At 47.3% G+C, this 23108-nt stretch overlaps 8 protein-coding genes across 8 annotated transcripts; 6 read left to right on the top strand and 2 right to left on the bottom strand.

Annotated features, from left to right (window-relative positions):
* Positions 1-763: 763 nt before the first annotated feature.
* Positions 764-1135, top strand: VFPPC_16802 (hypothetical protein; the record flags this gene model as incomplete). Its single annotated transcript, XM_018294555.1, has 1 exon — positions 764-1135. The coding sequence occupies one exon, from the start codon at positions 764-766 to the stop codon at positions 1133-1135; it is 372 nt and encodes a 123-aa protein (XP_018137784.1).
* Positions 1136-1329: 194 nt separating this feature from the next.
* VFPPC_09934 (non-hemolytic phospholipase C precursor) lies at positions 1330-3859 on the top strand (the record flags this gene model as incomplete). The annotated part of the gene is made up of 7 exons (XM_018288391.1): positions 1330-1452; positions 1530-1612; positions 1741-2126; positions 2229-2615; positions 2683-2793; positions 2907-3109; positions 3188-3859. The coding sequence occupies 7 exons, from the start codon at positions 1330-1332 to the stop codon at positions 3857-3859; spliced, it is 1965 nt and encodes a 654-aa protein (XP_018137785.1).
* A 466-nt stretch (positions 3860-4325) lies between these two features.
* VFPPC_14691 (peptidase family M28) lies at positions 4326-5686 on the bottom strand (the record flags this gene model as incomplete). The annotated part of the gene is made up of 5 exons (XM_018292459.1): positions 4326-4409; positions 4474-4538; positions 4597-5022; positions 5077-5252; positions 5316-5686. The coding sequence occupies 5 exons, from the start codon at positions 5684-5686 to the stop codon at positions 4326-4328; spliced, it is 1122 nt and encodes a 373-aa protein (XP_018137786.1).
* Positions 5687-8274: 2588 nt separating this feature from the next.
* Positions 8275-8592, top strand: VFPPC_16803 (hypothetical protein; the record flags this gene model as incomplete). The annotated part of the gene is made up of 3 exons (XM_018294556.1): positions 8275-8303; positions 8351-8370; positions 8453-8592. 3 exons carry the CDS (start codon positions 8275-8277, stop codon positions 8590-8592), a joined length of 189 nt encoding a protein of 62 aa, XP_018137787.1.
* A 2217-nt stretch (positions 8593-10809) lies between these two features.
* Positions 10810-12553, bottom strand: VFPPC_14692 (naphthalene 1,2-dioxygenase subunit alpha; the record flags this gene model as incomplete). The annotated part of the gene is made up of 4 exons (XM_018292460.1): positions 10810-11194; positions 11250-11920; positions 11988-12286; positions 12349-12553. The coding sequence occupies 4 exons, from the start codon at positions 12551-12553 to the stop codon at positions 10810-10812; spliced, it is 1560 nt and encodes a 519-aa protein (XP_018137789.1).
* A 1913-nt stretch (positions 12554-14466) lies between these two features.
* VFPPC_09937 (glycoside hydrolase family 5) lies at positions 14467-15810 on the top strand (the record flags this gene model as incomplete). Its single annotated transcript, XM_018288393.1, has 2 exons — positions 14467-14641; positions 14693-15810. The coding sequence occupies 2 exons, from the start codon at positions 14467-14469 to the stop codon at positions 15808-15810; spliced, it is 1293 nt and encodes a 430-aa protein (XP_018137790.1).
* A 424-nt stretch (positions 15811-16234) lies between these two features.
* VFPPC_16804 (cysteine synthase A) lies at positions 16235-17176 on the top strand (the record flags this gene model as incomplete). The annotated part of the gene is made up of 1 exon (XM_018294557.1): positions 16235-17176. The coding sequence occupies one exon, from the start codon at positions 16235-16237 to the stop codon at positions 17174-17176; it is 942 nt and encodes a 313-aa protein (XP_018137791.1).
* Positions 17177-22443: 5267 nt separating this feature from the next.
* Positions 22444-23019, top strand: VFPPC_14693 (hypothetical protein; the record flags this gene model as incomplete). The annotated part of the gene is made up of 1 exon (XM_018292461.1): positions 22444-23019. One exon carries the CDS (start codon positions 22444-22446, stop codon positions 23017-23019), a length of 576 nt encoding a protein of 191 aa, XP_018137792.1.
* Positions 23020-23108: the final 89 nt, after the last annotated feature.

The following is a 23108-nucleotide window of genomic DNA, read 5'->3' as shown; positions in this document are numbered from 1 at the left end:
TGATCAGGGGATCCAATTTGGCGCTGGAAATGCGGCAAATTAGACGAGATGTAACTATGATCCAAAGAAGCATGGCATAATCGCCAAGAGATCAGCGATCGTGGGTGCACAAAGATGGGCTGCGACATCAAATCTGTTCAAGGTCCCAACAACAATGACACGAATGAAGAACGTCCCTGTGCCAATCAAGACAATCACCCGACACCGCGACAACAAATAACGCAAAATATTTGCTGGTCCCCTGACTCACCTCCCTTCTGTTGCTACTGACTGCCAGGCACAAGATGTACAAAGAGGCAAATGGTGCAGGGCTCAACTGAGGACAAAGCCATTCAGATGTCAAGCCCCCAGGATTGGCCAAAAGCCCAATCGGCAAATCTGCTCGGGCCTCGTGCTCACCATCGTGGTGGGTATATGTGCATGTATCCATTTTACCGTCTCAGATCAGCAGGTGTCTGTGGAGTTTGTATTTGCGTGTGTGTTGTGTTGCATTTGCTCATTTCCACCGTCTACTAGGTAGCTAACCACAAACACAACCTGAGCCAACTGTTTGCACTAGGTTGGAATTGGCAGCTCATGGTCTTAACTGCAGCATGCAAGTGCTCGTCATGACCCGCAAACTGGCGGTCACCATGCTTGAGGTACGTTGACCCTGACGCGCTTGTCTCGGTCATTGCAACATGGACCCAGATGAGCCTAGCCTGCTTGAATATGAAAGGGGAAGCGGCAAAAGTCCGCCAGAGAGAGCGAAACTTGTATTTCAATGACACCAGAAGTCTTGGCCAAGTTGACGGGAAATCCAGAGAGAACCGGACGATTGGAGCCATCGGCCAGAACCAGATTGGGAAGCAAAAGACTTGAAACCAATTGGTTGGTTGATTCCGAATTATCGTCAAGTTGCCCAAAGGCTCAACAAAGCCATCGAACCCGTGCCTTCCTAAAACATCGATCGGAACGATACGAAAAGATAACCAACCTGGAAGCCCTGGTGCAAAGTTTGCGCCAATGTATCACGCGTACTAACAAATTTCGACAATTCATTTCTCATGACTTTCCCCACGTGCCTTGCCAGCCAGGACAACCGGGCCGTGTATGGCTTCTGCACATTCGAGGTTTCTTGCTAGGATCTTCGTGAGGAGGGGGGGACCAGAACCCACTACGACTCATCGCTCCGACATTGGTATATATAATTAATGCTAGACGTGGTTTCTCAGTTGAGCGTCACGATTTGCTAGAAGGAGTCCGGATGGTGGCTTGTCTGAACGGTCACCTTGTCGTATAAATTTCCATGTGCCAAGGCGAACCTGTCAAGTCAAGTCTGGCAGCATAATGTACCTGAAACCTTGCCACTCAGTCTTGGCTCTGGTGTTGCCTCTGGCAGCCCAGGCCGGATCACTCAAGGATGTCAAGCATATTGTCTTGTTCATGCAGGAAAACCGAGCATTTGATCACGTAAGTCGCAGAAGCTTCGAGCTGTCTCTTGGGCATTACTCCACGATGGTACACCTCTAACTTTGGGTATCGCACAGTACTTTGGCACAATGGCAGGTGTTCGTGGCTTCGCTGATCCCAATGTACAAGTAAACCCAGATGGTAAATCCACATTTGAGCAGTGCGTCAAGGCGACCCAAGAAGACAGATGTTACCTACCTCAAAAATTAAGCACCCTCAAAAAAAGAAGAAAAGGAACAGCAACCAGAGGGAATATTCACTGAACAGTTGCGCTAATATCGTTCACAGACCGATCCCTCCGCAAAATGGAGTCAGCGTCCTCAAGCCATGGCATATAAATTACCTTGGTGGCGACTGGATCAGCGCAACACAATGCATGGGTGCTGGTGATAATGGCTGGAGCACGATGCACTCTGCCTATAATGGTGGACTGGGTAACAATTGGGCACAAGCGGATGGACCCTATAGCTTGGGATATTTCAAGAGAGAAGACGTCCCGACGCATTTTGACATTGCTGAGGGCTGGACTGTCGCAGACATGGCTAGCCAAAGTATTCTTGCTGCAACAGACCCGAACCGCATTACTTGGATGAGCGGTTCTGTCAACATACCCGGGTCACCCACTAACCCGGACGGCAAAGGAGGGATGATTATCGACAATAGCGCAACCCCAGGTGAGATTCTCCCCTTCTCACCACACCATACTGCCTACCATGGAGGGCTTGTTGCGGCATGAACGCGAAACTGACTTGATGATCGACCCTTCTCACGTACAGGCTGTGAGGCACCAGGTCTCAATTGCTTCCCGTTTGTGTGGAAAACTTTCCCCGAGTATTTAGAAGATGCGGGGATTTCCTGGCAAGTGTGGCAAGATTTTGACAACTTTGAGGATAATATGCTGGCATATTTTGAACAGTACCAGCTTGCCAAAAATGGGTCTTCTCTTCGCAACAAAGGCAATTCCTATCCTGGTCTTGACGCCTTCTACAAAGCCGCAGGCACGGGCACCCTACCCCAAATCAGTTGGATTGTCGGCCCTCAGGAGCAAAGCGAACATGCCCCAAACTTGCCAAGGGATGGCGCTTGGTTGCAGAAGAAGGTTGTTGATGCAATCACCAATAGCCCTGCCTACAAAGAGACCGTGCTTATTATTAGTTATGACGGTGAGATGCATCCCAAAGCAATCTTAACCGCTACAGACACCCGTGGCTAATCGGCCATGTGTTACAGAACAAGGAGGTTGGGCAGACCACGTCGTGCCTGTTGTTGCACCAAAAGGAACCGCTGGAGAATGGCTCAAGGACCCGTATAGCCAGTTTGGAGACGTTCCTTTAGGACCAGGTACGCTCCCGTGTTTATCCTTCTTCTTTGCCTTTCCCCACCTTTCGTCAAAAAGAAGTTTAGATGCCTCGCATCCTTCCAGACAAGTCTTTTGCTAACGACTGGCTGACCAGGCTGGCGGACTCCGCGGTTTATTATCTCTCCTTGGACGAGAGGTGGTCATGTCTTCACGGAGTTTGCAGATCACACCTCTGATATCCAGTTTATCGAAGAATGGGCAGCAGCACACGGCTATGAAGGGGTGCGAAGCAAGGCAGTCACACAATGGAGACGTGACCACATGTCCAACTTGGTAAATGCGTTTGACTTTGACAAAGTGAGTTAAAATTTAGACGGCGCCCGGGATCGTCTTCGAGATGTTTGTCCACATGCTAATGCCGAGACACACTTCAAGCCCGACCTTTCCAAACCTCATATTACGGCGGTGGACACGCCAGCTTCGCTGCCTGATGATGGCTCACACTGGAGTGGTAACCTGAGTCTTGGCTCCCTGACCGGACCCTGGGTTGGTGCTGCAAAGTGTCTTCAGGACCACAAAAGCAACAAGCCTCCAGTTCCATATGGTGTCAAGAATGCTAACCAGAATATGTCCCAACTCGTGGAGGATGGCTTTAAGCAAGTGCGCGGCGAGCTGACCGAAGGCCGTCATCTGACCTTTGAAATGTTCGGTCTCGCTCTTAGCAACATTAACGGAGCATTTACAGGCATATCACTCGCCACAAAAGCACACGACGATCCCAAACAAAGATGGATTATTCACACCGTCGGCGGGCCGGGCGCTGGTAATCAATTCTACATCCAGTCAGCTTGGGACAATAAATATATTGCCGGCTTCCCTTTAATTGGTCAACTTACATCGAACATCAAAAAAGCACAGGCTTTTACCATCACCTACAACCCGAAAGGCTCAAAATACAGCTTGACGATCGCTAGTAAACCGGATACTTATGTAAAGCTAAGCCCAAATGCCAAACGACGATCCAATGGATTGAGCGTTTCGGCGTCCATTAACTGGGAGGCTGGTTTTGGGGGGTTCAGTGTTTACAGTGTTTCATATAGCACGTAAGAGCCGGTCCCACACAAGACGTTTAGTTTGTAGAGTGCGCGGGAACGGAGGTGAAAAGACCCGACGCAGAATCCTGTTGACGTGATGGTTGTGGGAGTTGAGCTGAATGCTGAACTTTTACAATGTGTCTACTGGCATGCACTCTCTTGAGGGTTGAGAGGGAGAAGTACACACACCAAGGTTATGACATGATGCAATCTTTTGCCCCCATAACCTACGGACGCAGTACCTACTCGCCTACTTCCAAGCACAACCAACAGGGCTACTTACTAGAAACTCAAGCCTCATTTCGACAATGGGTGTCGTCTCATCCTAACCTAGCGCCCTATTGTCCACCTGCCAGTGGTAAAACCCGCTGTACTTGACTTGGGCGGGACAACACCACACCAGTCATTTAATTCCCGTATATCTACATCTTAGTAGTTTATTTACATTGCTAAACAACAAACATGAACTATTAGGCGTATCAAATATACGACGCCTCAAGCAGATAACTCGCAACAATCTTTGAGTGAAGAAGAATCGTCGGCCACATGATTATATCGTACGTCTGATATGTGTTGTTAGCCAATTGATTGCAGAGGGATACTCGGAGTCTTTGTGGGGAAACTGACGTCTCTCTCGGTGTGAATGTCCTTGAATGATTTACCCATGACCTCATCCGCGACAAAAGCAGAAGCTATTAGAATCAGCAAAATTCTGTTCGTTAATTGGTTGATTGGGGATGGCCAACTTACGGAATCCATTGGCCGTGGCGCTGGCATGATCGGAGCATCTGTAACCACAGCGGGACGTATTCGGCGTGATATTGAAATAATCTTTGATGAGGGCGGTGATGTATTGAGAAAGCTTGGAATCGACAAAGTCTTGGAAAACAGCCGGAGTTCCGCTCGGAGACCAGCCCGCCATGTCCTGATTAAGGTATCCGATTACATTTTGGTTCGAGGCCTTGTAATTTGCCCAGACATCCTTGGACCCCAACAGGCCACCCTCTTCACCGGCATACCAGTGAAACTCAATGGTGTTCTTGGGTTTGATTCCAGACTCGGCAAGGACGCGAAGGGCCTCAAGGATAACAACACTTCCGGAACCGTCATCCTCTGCGCCGGGACTTCTACCTGAGCTTGAAGAGCTCGTGGAGTCTAGATGTGCACCAACAACGACTAGCAGAAGGTTAGAAACGCCAACACAGCTGTAAAAGCCAGGATACCACGAACCTAGGTTAGAGCTACTCCCGGGTATTTTTGCGATGATAGACTGCTGGTTGAAGCGCGTATGCTTGAATTGCTTGACGGTAATTGCTGTGTTCTTGGAAGATATTTCCTTTACTTTCCCAAAGAGCCAGTTGGCGGCTTCCGCACCAACAGCGGTATTGTACCGGCGATTGTGGAAACTTGCTCATAATTAGAAGAGTGGTCGAAGTGACTAACTTGAGTAGGTGATGGCGATTTCTTACTCTGTGAATGTCTTTAGCCAGCTCTTGGGGCCGTTGGCGTTGATATTGGCCACCAATTTGCTGCCTTCGTCCTTGTGTAACGCGCCGCTTGGGTAATTTATAGCCCGGGTAATCAAGTTGCTGGGTTCACTTCCCGAGAGAATAGACAAAACTTCTTCATCAGCAATATCGGTAATGTCGATAAACCCAATATTTTTTGAGGTGAATCGATCCAACTTCTCTTGCTCGGTAACCCACTGCCCGGGGTCAGTTGCAGAAGTTTTAATGAGACTCAGGCCATCGGCTCTTATCGAGCTTTGAGGAACAGCTGGAGCCGCAAGTGCAGCTGGAATGGCAGCCAGTGTGGCTAAAATAGCGATTTTTATGGACATTGTTGCTGAAAATTGATAACTTATAGCAAAAGAACTTTAGTGGACTTGCCTGAGATAGATTTTATTCTCAGTTCCTTGCGGGTCTATCTTTGAGACGGTTGGGACTGGCAGAATCCTAAGGAAGAGCCGGCCACGTTTTATATTAGTTGAACACTCCATTTGCTTCTTAGGAAAACCTGACTTTACCTGTAGAGCGGATTTGACTGTATGCGGCAGCTCAAAACGATATTGCCTGCTAGCCAACATGGTGTGCGTGGTTTCTCCACGGCCCTCTTTAGCATTGGGATACTTTCATCATGATCGACATACCTGCCTGTCTTGGTTTCGTATCGGCACACAAAAGCTAGCATTTGAAGATGACACTCAGGACATGGGAATCCTTGGTAAGCAACGGCCATTGGTAGGTGGTGACAGGACATTTAGGATGTTGTCAGGGAGTTGCTGCATCAAGCATACCCATGTTCTGTGAACAACGTCTACGTGTTTATTCTAGTCATGAGCACTTCAGATCACTTGGGCCACGCTGACTTTCCCTATCTGGCATGCCTGTCGGCATACATGTTGGGGCAAATGCCTAGCTCTTGCTTGGCAGTCCAAGCCCATGCATTGTTGCAGGGCTCCCCACAAACTGAGGGACACCGCATAGCGGAATTCGGCGCTGGTCGTTGTTGAACCGAAACTTGATATGTTTTGGAGTATTTAGATGAAAGGGACCTGCCAAAATTGGTAGGCGGCTGACTGGAAAAAGGACTTTGTTGCAATACGGCCAAAGTGTGCGACCCTTCCCGCCCGCTACGATAAAGCTAGCCCAAGGCTCTCTCAGGTTACCACACGACCAAAGTATTCTATCCCAGCCATATCATGCCGACTAATAAGAAGAGGCCACACGCTACCTGTACCAATGTAGACAGCCTGCATAGTTACTTGAAGTTAACCTCTAAGACTAAGTTCCTGCCTATTTGTCAGTATGCACATAGGCGAAGAAGGGGAGGATGGGGAGGATGGGGATAATTTTGACTACCGTCATCAGTCATTCCATGAAGAATGTCATGCAACTGGCAGGGAACTTGCGCAGTTACCCCACGAGGTCTCAGCCTGACAGGGCTAGACTGATTGCAAGGTTACAATTAAGCTTCAAATTGTCACACTTGCTTCATTCTCCACCGCTGTTGTGACCCAGCTTGAATGCCCGACTCGTACTGGCTCTGGGCAGTCGGAGATTGAATGATCAGCATGTCCTTAGCTTTCAACGTTGTGGAATGTAGATGAAGGAAGACTTATGCAGGCAAGCCACCTGCCAGATTCAGCCAGAGCATGACGATAGATGACCTTGTCGGTCACAAGTCATGATCAGTGCGTATGGTGCGTGCCTATGGGGTCTAGAATCTAGATGCCCGTCTGCACCTTCTAAACTCCCAACCTCAAGCTGGTTCCGCCATTCGCTTGGTCAATTGCGACAGACGAAACAGCCGAGAAGTAATCTGTTAAGCCCGGCCTTTGAAGTCAGTTTCTGATAAATAAATCGTCCCTGGATTTTCTTCTGTTACTTGAATAGGCGCCCGAAAAAAAAAGGAAGATCGGTTAGCTGGGCCATAAATAAATGTCATCAACACCGCATGGGTTCCTCATGAGTTCCGGAGTTGCCACGCATTGTGCACGCACCAATTTCTTGGTGCTTGCCAACTTCCTCATGTCAAAAGTCATGGCAGATGTTAAGCGCCTGAGAAGACTTTGATTTCCTGTAAAGAGCACAGTTGTGCCCTGCGCGAGTCACGGTCTAGAACCACGGTCCATCCGCCATGCGAAGGGAGCACCGTCATAATAAATATATGAACAATTCACTGTTGTCGTACGCGGAATTCTATTTTTATTTCCAGATCTCCCGGTGCCGCCCAACAGGAAGCCATCACAGGCGTACGGGACCCAGGTCACGGCTTCAGGAATCACACACCTAGGCTAGGATTAACGGAGGGACATGAATGCAAGCAGAGAATCAGCGAACTATCCACTGATGACCTTCACCTTGCAAGCTCCTATCTATCCTTATCTAATAAGAAATGATTGCTTCACCGTCCTATATCGGTTACGCCCGTCACCACTCCACACAGCAGTTGACTTTCCGTCTTAGGAGCTAACGCCGGAATTCGTCACACCCGGGTGATTAAGCCATCGACAACCTTCCATAATGCACCCAGCCCTGCATTTGAGCACGTCATTCTGGAAGGCAATCAGAGAGATACTATCGGTAATCTTTTTCCCCCAGCCTATAGCCAGTAGTGCCCAATATAACTCAGTGGGATTGATATCAAAGGAACCACAACAACCAACTAGACAGCATTCCCCTACTCCAGATGCCTTTTTGGGCTGGGTGGTATTACTTCGGACTATGTCGACGTGTTCCTGTTTCTGTGAAGGCTCGGCTTGAGCATGGAAACTAGGCCGAGTGGTTTTGGGTGTTGAGGCTTCGAAGATAGCTGAGCACAAGTATTTCAACCGGAATGTAATTCAACGGAGTATCTAATCCAAACTATAGGACCAGCTTGTTATAATTCATTTTTCAGTCTCCATGTCGATTACAACTTTTGCATATGGCCGCACCAGGTAAGACTTGTGTAGGGCTGAAAACTCGTGATCAACTTCAGCATACGGGTTTTTAACATCTAGTTGCTGGACAGAGAGACTCTGTAAGTGGTTTGTCCGATGGCACAAGTGCACAATCAACAATGGCAACACTCTGGACCTTTGATTCCACTAATATCCTCACAGGTACGGGAGTACTCGGATTCTTGGTTGATCCTAGGAAGCTGGTGACTTCGGCGGCTCTGGTTGACATACGGGTTTCTACCAACTCTATAAAGATATCTCAAAGGGAGAATTGCTTTCTCAATACGGTTGGCAACTACTGATACACCAGTTATGAGTCGTCTGACGAGGAATAGCGTCGATTGAGCTGTTTCCCTATCCGTGAGGAAGTCTAGCAAATCCGGACGTGTCACAAGGGAGGATTCACTCACAAAACTACCTGTGGGTTAATAGGGCTTGCTTACAAACGTCGACGTCGGCGGTAAAAGCTTCAATGCTTGTTGGAAAAAAGAAAGAACTACTGAAAGACACTACCGTGTGCCGTGCACGATGATACTTTCGCCCTACCGTGCTAAAACACTGCCACAAGAAATATCTTCGACCACACGAGGGTTTGCAATTGAATTCACACTTGATTAAACTGTTGCGGTACCAGAAAGACTCATCTCATTTTCGCCTTTGATGACAAGAAGCCATGTGCCTGGCAGCATGTCCATGTCATCCCAGCCTATGGATAGAGCGGTACCCTGCATTTATTTCCTTATTAGTTCAACTAGGCTTTTATTTCATTGGTGTCATCTGCTCAATTGGGCCGATGACGCCCTCCCCAAGACCCGCCACTGTCTTGCCACTGTCAGCCACGATGTTTTGCCCATTCACTGATGCAGATAGGTCAGATGCCAGGAAGACGCCAATATTGGCAATCTCGATTGGCTCAGGAACTCTATTGTAGTAGTACTTCAAGGGATTGGCGTTTCGAGTGGCGCGCATCATCGCATCGAATGGCCCAACCGCTGCTGCCCCATCTGTCGTGACATCATCTTCGTTCTGGCCACCTGCGATCCAAGCTGTCGTACTCGCAATACTTGTGCGGATAAATCCGGGAGCAATTGCATTTACTCTGATATTGCTAGCAGACAGCTGGACAGACGCTGACTTCACCATATTGCTAACAGCCGCCTTTGCGGTTGCTAGGTGCCATTAGTTGCAGTTCATATTTCGGTCAATTCTCAAATCTTACAGTAAGATAGATCAGAAACGGCCCCTGTTACACCGGCCATTGAGCTGGTGGCGATGATGGTACCCCCTGGGTTCGGCTTATCGTCCGAGAGTGTACACATGGCATGCCCTCCATATTTGATCGCCAGAAAGAAGGACCGTTGCAGGATGCTGATTGTTCTGTCATAGTACGCTGTATCTGTATCCTCTAGCGTCCTGTAACATAGTTAGCGACCGTTTCTTTGTTATTTTGTAGGTTGGTGTTTATACTTGTAGAATCCAACTCCAGCGTTGGCAAAGAAGAAGTCAAACCGGCCATACTCTTCTAATATGTCCTTGATTACTTTAATTGTTTGTTCTTCCGAAGTGACATCTAGTACAGCTCCGTGCACAGTACAAGTGGCACCGCTTTCATCAACTTCCTTCTTCAGTGATGGTATGTTGACCAAAGTAAGATCCGTTGCATATACGGCTCGGGCGCCTGCGCTGGCAAGTGCAGTGACAAGAGAACGACCGATGCCATAAGGGGAGCCCGCACCAGTTACGAGGCCAACTTTGCCTTCCAGTAAGGCAGGTGAAAAAGACATCCTTTACTGTTTTTGTGGAAAAGACGTGTGGCCTTTCTGCTCATCTACGCGTTGCCCGCACGATGATGTGCCAACGAGATTGATGGACTTGCAACACGCCCTTCTTTATATGCTTTTGCCATGGTGGAGTAATATTCCTTCTCCAGTGCACGGTTGTACTCCGCACCGTAATTCTCTTGGAGCTATTGGAGACACGATAACTGTTACACAAATTGTCTGGATTTGCCAGCTATGAGCTGATTTGCTCAGATCAATTTGACCATGTCATGACTTGCGGGGTTATACACGGACCCAAATCATGGGGCTCCCTCTCAAATCCTCTGATGAGAAGTAATTTATAATAGAATTAGCCATTCGGCCACTTGTATTCGCGCGAGGTTCAGTAAGCTTGCAGATGTGGTCGTCAGTCTTCGTCTCAAAGCTCCACTGTTTCCCGATGGAACGGAATCCACGGTAGTGCATTGTGTTGTTGGAAGAATGTTCCGAGCCTGTCCCTCGACTTCCAAGGGCACTTGGCAAACCCGAAGAACAGTTTGTAGCCAAGGAAGCGTTGTGAGAAATTCCGCGTGCAGCTACAAAGTCCGCATTGGCAACGCACATGGCGCGGCTGCGCCATATTCTGTCGTTGACTCCGAGCAATGAACAAGTTATACTGCATTACTACACTAATGGGACTTTGCCGCGGATAGCTATATGACTTGACAATGGCCAGTAATACAGCGGTCAATTTCTTTACTACTGCGTGGATCCATCTAACTGAATACCCAGGGTAACAGCAGACCTGTTCATACCGTCTGCTACCCAACTGTCTATGTCTGACTGAAGTAGATCCCAGTCGAATAGATCCGTGTCATAATGTTGCAGTGGCAAGTTAATTGTTCTTTCATGGTGCGCCTGAGCCTGCTGAGCTGCATTTTGGTTGGAGTGGATGAAAGCATGTGCTGTTCTATATAGAGCTTTGCAAACTTCAACTTGCCTTTGACAGTGGTTGGCGACAGTTGCGATTTCATCCAGGGTTCCCAAAACTTCCCGTAGTGTATCGAGATCATTCTTATCGGTTTGAGAGATGCAATGCACAAAGGTGACTATATATGGCGTAAAGGACGACCGAACGAAGACCCTAGTATATGTTGAGCATGTGAATTGCATTATGCACGCATTTAAGTAGAACATACCAAATTGCGTACAATTGTACCGCGCCTGTTCCTATGGCTGCTACTTGAGGATACAGTGATAGGTGTGTTTGTAACCCTTTTCTTGCAAATGTAAAACACTCACTTGAGACCTCTTCAATCGAACTCGAGGATGTGGCCGCTCTATGGATAAGTGCCAACAACGAGTAGTACGCCACATGCACAGGAATGAAGAGCACATGAAAGAGTTCAGAATGATGAGCTCGGGAGTGATCAACAGAAAGCCATCTACCAAACCATTGCTCAAGATCGGCTGACAGCTCCTGGACTGTACGCACTCTTGATTCCGAGCAAAGATTTGTGGCCCAAGGGGAATACAATCTTTGGTAAACACTAGCCTGCAGGCTGAAGAACGCACGCATCAAGTCAAAAGCTGCGGTCCACGCTGCTGACGCTGAATCTGATGTTGCAACCATTGGATTCAGGTCAACATCGTAATCATGAATCATCGGAGCTTTACCTAAAGGCAGCACCATGCTCTGGCTTGAAACGTATACATGCCAGAATAAACGACGGCACTGCTTGGCCATCTCGGCAGACATCTTTTGCACAGTTGCTTCTCGATGATAGGCTAGTGTAATACAATGCCTTGCCGCTGCAGATGTCAGGTTCCACTGCAATGCCAGGTTTCCCGTGAACTGGGCATCCAATATCTATACATTGATATTAGTCATTAGTATGCAAGCATCTCAAGAGCTAGTTGCAGCTATTTTTACTTACTGCAATGGTCAGGGCCAGCGTGTTAGCATGGGTGGGCACGGCATATAACTCGGAGCTTTGCACTCCGGCCTGGAATGCTTCAAAGCAAACATCCTGATATCGTCTTAGTTCCGGTAGTGACATGTCCGATACCTTGTCCACCTCTATGACCTCCCTGATGTGATTATAGAGTAGGCCATAAAACACAGTCAACTCCCCTATAGATATTGGCGCAACGGGAAAGTAAATTCGTTGTGCTAAACTCTCGAGATACTGTGGCCCCTCTATCGGATGCATGAAAAAGAGTAAGCGAAAGGGACCTGTTGGCCGAAAGTATATCAGTTTATGAGCCACCGGACGTAAGTTTACCAGGTTGTCGTACTCTTCAAAACCTCCAAAAGTTTGATCACAACTCTCACGGGTAGTTGCCGCGAATAATTGTCCGCCACGCCTGACAGTGCCTTCTGCGGTTGTGCATCACCAGTTTGCTTATTACGAATTATTGCGCGCAAGGATCTAACTTCATCAACAATTTGGGATGGCCCAGTCGATTCAGTTGATGGTAGCTGTGATATACGACTAGCCATGTCAGCTTGCCCTTCAAAAGACGACTCCCCGCGCAGTGACTCTGCTTGGCACGTGAACCATTCTGTCTGAGATAGGCCTCTCACGTCCACGGGGGAAGACTCGTCATCTTGAGCCCTTTCTTGCCTTCTATTGCAATGATTGGGCAAGCTAGACTCGAGGGCCTTTTCCAGTCTCTCAAGACGACCATTGATCACGGCAATGTGATCGTTGCTGTATCATCACTACATTGTTATTATGGTACTTGGTTTTGAAGGGATGGATTGAATGGGTACATACTGGTCAGCAACACAGAGTGACACGCCAGACTCTTTCGCAGGAAGCTTAGGACCCGTAGAGAGACACTCAAGGTTAGATGTCACACAATTTGAACATGGGTTTTGCCGGTTACATCTTATCTGAAATGTGACAACAGCTGTCAATACCTTTGCTGGCCAAAACGATATACCCTTGGTGTTCACAGACCTTCCGAGTACGGCAGTTTTTGCACTGTGACCCAAATCGTCCAGTTGATCAGTCACACACCCTGAAAAGTTCGGCCTTGCTGGGGCAGTCTTACCGCGCGAGGAATTACACTGTTTTGTCGCATCATAATGCGTTGAACCACCTACTGAGCGAGAAACCCACTCAGCAGGAATACGGGTTCTGAAGTTCAAAGCAACGTGACGAGGCTAGCTACCTCAACCTTGAATATTTCAAGCGCGGATTCCGCGGAAACCTCGGAATCCCAAGTGGAGGGACATTGTGTGGTACAGTGGAGTTTGGTTTCTACCCAGAAAATATGGAGTAGAAGACAGAGACCCGAACAGAGGCCAAGATGGATGGGCATGTGGGCACAACGCAAGCTGATTAGCGTCTGCTTTGCAGCACTCTTGAGTGTGAGCAGCCGCAACCGCAGGACATGGGAATATCGTTTAACTGACCCTGGCCTTGGCAATTCCCCATCAGCAGTCAGTTATTTCCGTAGTGAGTGTTACTTTATATACATGATAAGATCATGGATTCGATGGCAAAGTGTAATATTGGTATTTGGTTTTCGGAATGTCCAGTTCGCAAAGCTTCGTCGGAGCAATATGCTCGTAAATAGTCTGTCGGTCAAACCCAACGACGTAAATGTGATGCACATTTCTCAAGTAACATTGCAATATCATATTACTAGTACTCTAGTACTCTTCCAGTACTCTTATTCCAACTAATTGGTGTGGTTCAAAGGAGACAAGTTAGGGATGTCATAAGCGCATGTTACTGTCTCTCACGCGCGTAGTTGGCGACAACACTGAAGGGACTAGTGTTGGTATTAAGTTTGCGGTCTTAAAATGAGATCATCGATCTAAGACGCCTGGGCTAAGCAAGAAAAAGCTCAATGTGCAAGTGGTTGGGGGATAATAATGTTCCGTCTAGTTCTGTTACAAGCTGTGTTTCATGCTCGGGCCGTTCGACAAATACAGCACAAGCGCCAAGCTAAGAGACTCCCATGATTTTGCCAGCAACAAGATGGTTGAGCACTAAGCCAAACAAAGTCATGATCGACTAAGTGCTTGTTGCTTGCTCTCGTAAACTCGGACCGCCGCCTTACAGCATGGCAACTTAAACTGCGAGAAGTGGTTGCCCGACACTCCCCTAGTTGCACCGTTAAGTAAGGGCCGAAAAGAAGAATAGGCTGATTGGCATTGACGATCTAAAAAAGTTGTTAATGATTTTCGAATGTAGCCTATTAGCACTATTGGACATGCCAACTTGCAATGGCTGTGAGATTGACTTGCCTGGATAGGAATTGTCTGCACCAGGTTGGCGATTTCGTGACATAACTATAAAATGCCCTAAGCACACCATCACGCTTGATTGCCTTTCTCAGCTTCCGCAAGGGAGCAATCATCTACTGTATCCAACAATTGATTCTGTGTGTGTATTCGTAATGCATCTCTCTGCTCTTGTGCTCTTATTCCTCACAAATGCCGTTTCGGCTTGGCTTCCCCACGAACGTGATCTTGAAGCCTTCAATCAGACGGCTCGCTTCGAGAAGCTTGGTAAGCGATTCAAGCCTTCTTTACCAAATGGCGTCACGAAAATACGCGGAGTTAACTTTGGCGGTACGTTATTGCTGCCCTTTGGATAATCTATCTCCTCTTACGCAGAATCAGGTTGGCTCATCTGCGAGCCCTGGATGATGCCAAATGAATGGGGGAATGTGATGGGCTGCGGTGACTCGGCTTCGGAGTTTGATTGCATGCGAGACCACTATGCGGGAGGCAACCGAGAAGCGGGCAATCAGAAGTTCGAGAACCATTGGCGTGATTGGATTAACCCTGATACTGTCCAGTCCGTTCATGATGTTGGCTTGAACACGATTAGAATTCCCATTGGGTATTGGTCTTACACGGACATTGTCGACACTGCCAGCGAGCCCTTTGCTGATGGCAGCCGTATGCTTCCATATCTCGACGCTGTGGTCCAGAAAGCCGCCGATTTGGGCATTTATGTCATTATTGATCTTCACGGTGCCCCAGGAGGTCAACAAGAGGATGCTTTCACTGGCCAAATTAACAAGCCTGCCGGATTTTTCAACGATTATAACTTTGGCCGGGCTGAGAAATGGCTCTCCTGGATGACAAATCGCATTCATACTAATTCTGCTTATTCCACTGTCGGTATGATTGAGGTTCTCAACGAGCCAGTATCTAAGCATGATGCTGGTGGTCGTTACCCTGCTCCAGGAGAAGATCCTGGTCTGGTGCAAACATATTACCCAGCTGCACTTAAAGCTGTCCGCGATGCCGAGGAATCTCTGAATGTTCCAGATGGTAAAAAGCTTCATGTCCAATTCATGTCTAGCAAATGGGACTCTGGCGATGCACGCACTGTGGCCGTGGTGGCCAACGACCCAATGACCGCGTTTGACGACCACAACTATATTGGCTTTGCTTTGGGCTCCAATAATGGCGATCAGTATCAGCTTATGCATAGCGCATGTACGGACTCTCGTGTTGTCAGTGGCCAAGCCTTTGAATTCACTGGAGAATGGAGCATGACGTCCAACGTGGATTGGAGTGACGGGGCGTTCTTCAAGAAATTTTTCACTGCTCAGCAGCAGCTTTACGAGAAGCCTGGTATGGATGGGTGGGTTTATTGGACCTGGAAAACTGAACTCAATGATCCGAGATGGACGTACTCCTATGCTACTAGTCTCAAGTATGTCCCGACTGACGCAGCTGGGCTTGAGAGTAACGTGTATCAAGATGTGTGCAATGGGTTTACCTGATGCAGCCACGTCTATACAAAGCTAATTTTATCTAATATTTAAATAGGCAGTATAGACTGAGGTTTTCTCTGATAAAGTATCGAGCTATCTGCGAGATCTTCGTTAAAGTGCACTGTCCAGTCACTGCAACTAGTTTCTCAACCACTGCTTCCAACCTAAAACTTTAGAGTTTTAAACTCCTACGTTGCCTAGTAGCTTAATATCACTATGACTCTACACAACAGCCATAATTACACCTTTTGAAGAAAAATATGGTCGTCGTGTTGATAGAAGGCGTGGAGTTTTCACGCAATTTTGCGCCCTTCATTTGACATAAATAACGCGACGATATATAGTGCACTGGTCGCCGAGAAAATCCTCCTCGTTCTAATGACACATCACTACAAGGTATGGTCTACCGGTGCATCTAAGGTATTACACAGCTATGCCATTGCGTCCCCCACCAGTATGCGGCTCCGTCTTGGACGCAATTGGGAATACACCTGTGGTGCTACTACGAAATATTGCGCCGGAAGGTTACGCAAATGTGTACGTTAAATTGGAATTCTACAACCCGACAGGTTCCTACAAAGATCGAATGGCAAAGTCTATGGTAGAAGAAGCCGAGCGTCGGGGGACCTTGAAACCCGGAATGACGGTGGTTGAAGCTACTGGTGGGAGCACTGGCTCATCGCTGGGCTTTGTCTGTGCCGCAAAGGGCTATCGACTCCGAGTTCTATGCTCTGATGCAGTAGCAACAGAGAAACTACGATCAATGACGGCCTTGGGCGCAGACTTGGACATTACTCATAGTCCATCTGGAAAGATGACGCCAGACTTGCTCCCAACAATGAATCAAAAAGCGGCCGAAATTGGCAAGGAGGAAGGTCACTATTACACAAATCAGTTTTGCAATCAAGATGCCCTGGTTGGATACGAGAAGATCGGTCTTGAGCTACTTGAACAGTTCCCTGATGGTATTGACGCATTCTGCGGTGCTGTTGGTACTGCTGGAATGGCCATGGGCGTCGGCAGGGTGTTCAAGTCCAAATCACCATCAACGAAAATCATTGTATTAGAGCCGAAATCGGCACCCCAGCTCACTCAAGGCGTGATGGGAACACATTCTATTGAAGGTGTTGCACCGGGCTTTATTGCACCCCACCTTGACCAGGACTTGTACCACGAGGCGAGGGCTATCGAAGAGGACGAAGCGCGTACCATGTGCCGCCGTCTCGCCAAGGAAGAAGGCCTTCTTGTGGGTACATCGTCGGGTCTAAATATCGTTGCTGCGTTGCAGTTAGCAAAAGAGCTAGGACCTGGCAAAACCGTAGTCACTGTAGCAGTGGATTCTGGGTTTAAGTACCTGAATGGCAACCTATTTTAGATCTATAGCGCTTGGTTGCTAGTTACAGTGAAGCTTGTATTTAAATGCATCTTATATACGCTTTTGCTATTTTTCAAACTTGTGAATTAGTCAAGGTGTGCTCTCACGCACAAGCAACATTTAGTGCTATTAGAGGTAAGCCTTATAAAAACAAACCAATGCAACAACCACGCCGTCCTTTCTATGGTCCAACCTGCGGTGCGTTACTCTAAATTCTATCTAGCTTTCGCATCAGATAGCACAACAGGCAACTCCCGGACTTAGTTTGACGCCGCCGTTAGAAGGTCTTGTAAGCTTTATAGCACATTAAGTCTGGCAGAATCGAGAAGGTCCCAAGCTAAAGCTCTCCACAAAACCTCTATATTAGGATTACAAGAGATGCATAAATTAAAGATAATAATACCTTCGATGTATTTGGCCTGGAAGTCCATGCAGAAAGAGCAAGAAACACTTCACTATTTGGTAGTAAAATTGCAAAAAAAGAAACACGCTGTTGCCTGCTCTACCGACATAGTTTGTCGTAATAACTAGGTCTTTGTGTTCCAATACATCTCCTGTGGTTCACGAGATTCGGTGAACTCGCTGTGGGAAGAATGGATGGTAATCTCGGTTTGTATAAGTACAGGATTTGGCTTCCCCAGGGTAGTATTAGATGAAGAATCAAGCAACGCCCCGTCCGGATCTCTCGCCGATCGCGTAGTGCGTACAGGCCCTAGTGGGTAGAAATTTCCGCGATCCCCGGATGCATAACTGCGACTGGTTTTGCTATGGTCGACTTTCCGGAACTGTAGCAAAATAAAATATCACAAGGTTAGCAAAGCTCGCACTCTTCTCAGATGGTGACCATGGGGACTTACCAGTCGCAGAAACACGGGCAACGAGCAGAGTGTAAGTCCCATTGCTGGCTCGATGCCCATTAACAGGCACTGGACCTGAATAGCGTCTAGTGCACCGTTAAATGCGTATGTGGTAATAATTCTAATTGCAACCTCAATGCAAGTCCTAAGTTGTATGGTTTGAAGTTAGCATAAACTTTCTATTGAGTCCAATGGTGATTACTTTGCTGGCTAGAAGCTTACAAGAACCCAAGCGAAAACAGCGCAATTAGCAGTCGCTTTTTGCTTTTGCTGAGATTTAATTTTCTAATCACCGGCAATGGCATTAAAAACAGAATTATGTCTGTAAGAAGCGATAGGATATCTATTGCCTCATTCATTCTGATTTCGTTTGCTAGCGCTTCGGGGTGATCCCTTAGTCCTGTCGACCACCACCATGACATATCTCGGAATATCAACAGGAACCCCAGACAACTCGCAACGCCGACGCAAACTGTCAGGACAAACATGATTCGGATAGCCAGGCGAAATTTGCTGGAAGGTGTGCTAAGTAGTCGATAATATAGGCACAAGATTGACAACTTGCAGCAGTAACAGGCCCCAGCCCATAATAAATTGAGAGAAAAGGTAATCTTTGACACAGGCACGTCGATGCCGTCTTTGTTGTTTAGATATGACGCAGGTAAGTAGACGGCTACGAGCACAGAAATGAAGAAACTCGTTGTGATCATCCAAGAAGCAACAGAGAGATAATCACTAAGCTCGATCGGCTGACGAGCTGTGCTCTTCGCGTAAAGGCGGAGGCTAACAGCAACTGTAGGCACAATCATGAAGATGATGGTAAGAGGTGTACCGTAATGGCGCTCACTCCATAGCTGCTCCATAAATGTAGCATCCATATTGGACTCTTTTGCCGACTCGTGGTTTCGCTGCACAAGTATTCCTCGTGAATTGTGCAACACAACCCGTCGTGTTCTTCTATATGCTGTTTTTGGCAAGACCAATAGCTTTCTGGGAGGATCACTGCAACAAGGTGCAGAAAAGAGAAGTGATTAACAACAGAGGATTGGTACAATATGCGCATGACCCATGGCAGCCATGGGGTGAGGTATGATTCTAGTATTATGTCTGGCGCACCCGCTCTTGTTCCTCTCTTTTCCACATCCTCGTGGTGACTTTCAATACCATCCCACCTTAGTTTGCAAGTATTCGGCAGATCGGCTTCGAAAACATGGGCAGAATCCAAGCTAGCAAAGGTCCTGTCAGGGGTTACCTGCTGGTTTGACACATTATCCGGCTAGTCTTGTCTGCGGACCGTGTATGTGGCCACTCTGTATGGGTACCAAAGTTGGAGCAACGCACAAAACCACATGCAATCAAACCGATATACTCACTTAATACACAGCTAGATAGAGGAAATACCTTTCTTGCAATTACAGATATTTGTTGCATACTGCCAATGCAATTCCTTCTTTTGCAACTCACGGTATGGAAGATGGCCTAGGCCAGTCCTACTATTAAGGACTTTTGTAAACTATTTACGCCCCGTAATTTGATGCTCTATCGTTAAGGGGTTGGTTCTCTCAGCAGGGAATGTAGGGGCAGAATTTGTTCTGGTGGTGGAGTGGGGGACTTCTCTTAGTTATCCCCATATCGAGTTTGGGTTGTTACAACTGGAGAATCCCACACGCCCGCAGTAGTGGAGACATGAAGCCTGTCAACTGGTGATAAAGAATGTCTTGTGTTACAATATACAGTCTGTGGTTAAATGTATCTGAACATATCCAAGTATACACTAGCACTGCTTAATATGCCTCAACACACAACGCGATATGCGATACCCTTCCTTGTTCAGATACGTCTGAACCCCCACTGTAAGAGGGCTTTAATAAAATCTTGAACTTGCTTTGCGGTAGGTTAACTACAAGCTGTCTTATCCTCGCCTTAACACGCTTCGCACAGAGAAAAGGCTGCGTCTAAACTAAGAAGCTACATAGCAATTTTGCTACAACAAAGCAATGTCGGGAGCTAGAAAGAGAGGGTAAAAAGGACGCTTTTCTTCGGCTTTTATGGCTCTTCTTTTTATTTTGTGTGTATTTTCTTCAGAAAGGCGTACACACAAGAGCCGAGTCATTGTTTGAACAAGGAGGCGTCGCGGCTGACTGAAGTCTTGGTGAACTACTGATTCAAACTGGAGCTAAAGCACCGTACGGGGCAGTGGTGGCGTATCCAGGGTTCCAAAGGACATTCCAAGGAAGTGTGGGCCGAGGCTGATCTTAGTTCCGTCATGTTCCGTTTTAGTGGTCTGCAAAGATTACGTCTACCCGGCGTAAGGAGTTGATCTCTTTCCCATTTGGTCTATTGACTGTTTTGCACTTTGTAGTTGTGTAACGGCTGCAACGGTGGCTCTTGCGATGGGGACTAGTCTAGCAAAACGTTGTCGCTTTAATGTACTAACCTCACATTATCCTATAGACGATAATATACTATAAAGTCTGTGATTTAAATTGCGTAACTATAAATGATAACAAGTAGAGGTCTAAATTATAAACGCAATAGTTTCTAATATTCCTTCGTCATGCTGTTATCTCCCATATAACACCAGATTGGCCTTTTCTTAACCTCACTTTTCTCCCCGCTGACTTCGGGAGCTGGGAAGACACCGACTATTACTCGCCCAAGCGAAACAACAGAGTAAATGTTGTACTCAGTCGGATCTTGAAGACAATCATTTAAGCCCCCATCTTCGTTTAAGGGCAGCAGTTTCTGGCGGCCAAAACAGACACATATAAGTTTTACCCCGACGAGATAAAATATGACTTGCTATTGTTTCTCTACGTTGGGCATTTGTGGTTTGATGGGTTCAAAAAGCTGCCAGGCAATATCAAGAGGGAGCCTTAAATCTTCATCACGCCAGAGAACAAGACAACAAAGTAGGCTTTCTAACGCATATGTTGCAGGTATAGGTCGAGATAACTTGTGCTCTATTGAGATTGGCCACGAACCAAATCTATGCTCGAAACTATCGAGTCGGAATGCGGATTACATCGCTGCCCAAATTCTGAACGAGATTCTGGGGTAAGAACCTTCTATTTTTCTCGCAGGCATACCACCACCCAAACAGCCAATCATCCACAGGCTTGTGACTTAGCCGGTCATTTCTTGCTTGCACATGCTTTCACGAATAGGCGGTCGATGAGGGAAGAATTGGCTTTGCTACTACAGGATGCACGGCGGCGCAGGTTTCTCTGTAAACCCTTGTTGTCTGGCAACAGAGACGACAGCCTGTATATACGAGCAGTCAATTCAACATTTACGGAGGACTATGTTGTTAACACAGCAGTTTACAATTCCACGTGATCAGACTCATCAGCTAGTGTAACATATTCGGCTATATTTGCTGAGGGTAACTCCCAAGGTGACAGCAAAGCAACTGAGCGGCGACAGCGGTATCGAATTGTACTACTATCCCGGCAGAGCAGTGGCGGGAGTATCCTTCCAAGTTAGCCATTGATGTTCAAAACTATACTTTGGTGCTAAAGCCCAATAATGGGTCAATTTGTTACAGTCAATATATTGCCGACTGAGGGAGCCATAGCCATTCTCTGACAAGCAGGTACTCGTCATACCACGGCCGGCGTCTTACAGCATCACCAGGGTTGTCGGGGACTTCGACAATGCGCATAATGGCGGTTTTAGTAGCTTGCCGAAATGTAACCCTTGCCGATTGAATATGCAGATCTATATATTAAATTTCGATGTTCTATCACATTTGAAGTCTTGGCATTACCCGTAAAGCTGACCAACGTAACATTGCCGCTCTTAGTCGATCGTCCTAACATTTGCCTAGTCTAAGCACTAGAAGAAGTATTCTACCGTCGGGGCACGAATGTACAGTCTGTGGTAAAGGTAGCTACCAGCAGGCAAGTATGCACTAACATATCTCAGTACATGTTACTATACGCTGCGATATGCGATACCTTTTATGGACCCAAGTACTTTGGATCCCCATTATAGATGCCCTCCTGATCGCTCGGTATTACTCTATCGTAAGGCCAAATCTTTGTATATTTGTTTTTTTAAGTTTGTGGCGTTTGGTGGTTCTGGAGTCCAAGGGCAATCGCCGCTGAGAGGGAAGGCAGCTTGGGCGTGTCAGTGGAATGACGACATCACGATTCCTCTTGATCCACACGTAAGACCTAGAAATCCTTCGGTAGAAGGTCAGTGAATCCTTTCTGACAGGGATGAGAGTGCCGTAGCTGTTAATGTGAGTGCGTATCCAGTAAGAAGTATCCCTCTGGCGAAAAAGCTTCCTTTGACGCTTTTGCGACTGACTTGTACTTAAAGGCGACGGCTCCCACACTAGATTTTTGAACGAGCGACTATTGCCAACAATCGCCTTTGCTATTTCATCTCATCATTATCATCATCATGCATCTCAAAGCCCTCCTCAGTGTGGCATCAGCCCTGTCCTTGGCCACGATTGCTGCGGCTGGAGATGCGCATTCCAACCTAGACTGGTATGGACCCAAACAGACACATACGCAAGTGTGCGGGCATCCTGGAGATGATCACGTCGAAAATTGTGACGACTTTTACAACGATGTCCGCGACGAACTGCACAAGAAAGTTATGGGTACTTGCAAGGAAACGTCATGCTCCGGATCCTTCGAGCACTTCAAGTTCCAAGTCAATGTGGATGCTGTATTCCCCCCCGAAGCTAAGGGAGAGTTCGACAAGCAAATGGGCAACATTATTGGCAAAATGTTCACGCACGAAAACCAGAAGGGCATTGGCCCAGAGCCCATTGAGACCAAATTCACTGTTCCGAGCAAGCTGATCCTCAACCGATTCGGTGACGGCAACGAGAAGGGCCACTTGGAGATGACCGTCACCGTGAATGACGAAGATGGCTTGTGCGAGCTATTCCAGAAGCTTGCAACCGCTGGTAGCATTATTCCCGAGGTTGGGCCATTCTTTGGGCTCATAAACATTGCCGATTGTTAGATGAATCCACGGGCTTTATGTACATATTGGAACTGCGTACAAATGACAAGACATGATAATTTGAAGAAGAGACATTGTCCATACCCCCA

The sequence above is a fragment of the Pochonia chlamydosporia genome, chromosome 4, assembly GCF_001653235.2.
Source record: "Pochonia chlamydosporia 170 chromosome 4, whole genome shotgun sequence".
In the NCBI taxonomy this organism is placed as follows: Eukaryota; Fungi; Ascomycota; class Sordariomycetes; order Hypocreales; family Clavicipitaceae; genus Pochonia; species Pochonia chlamydosporia.
Note: the sequence above shows the minus strand (reverse complement) of the source record. Positions and strands in the feature narration are given on the sequence as shown.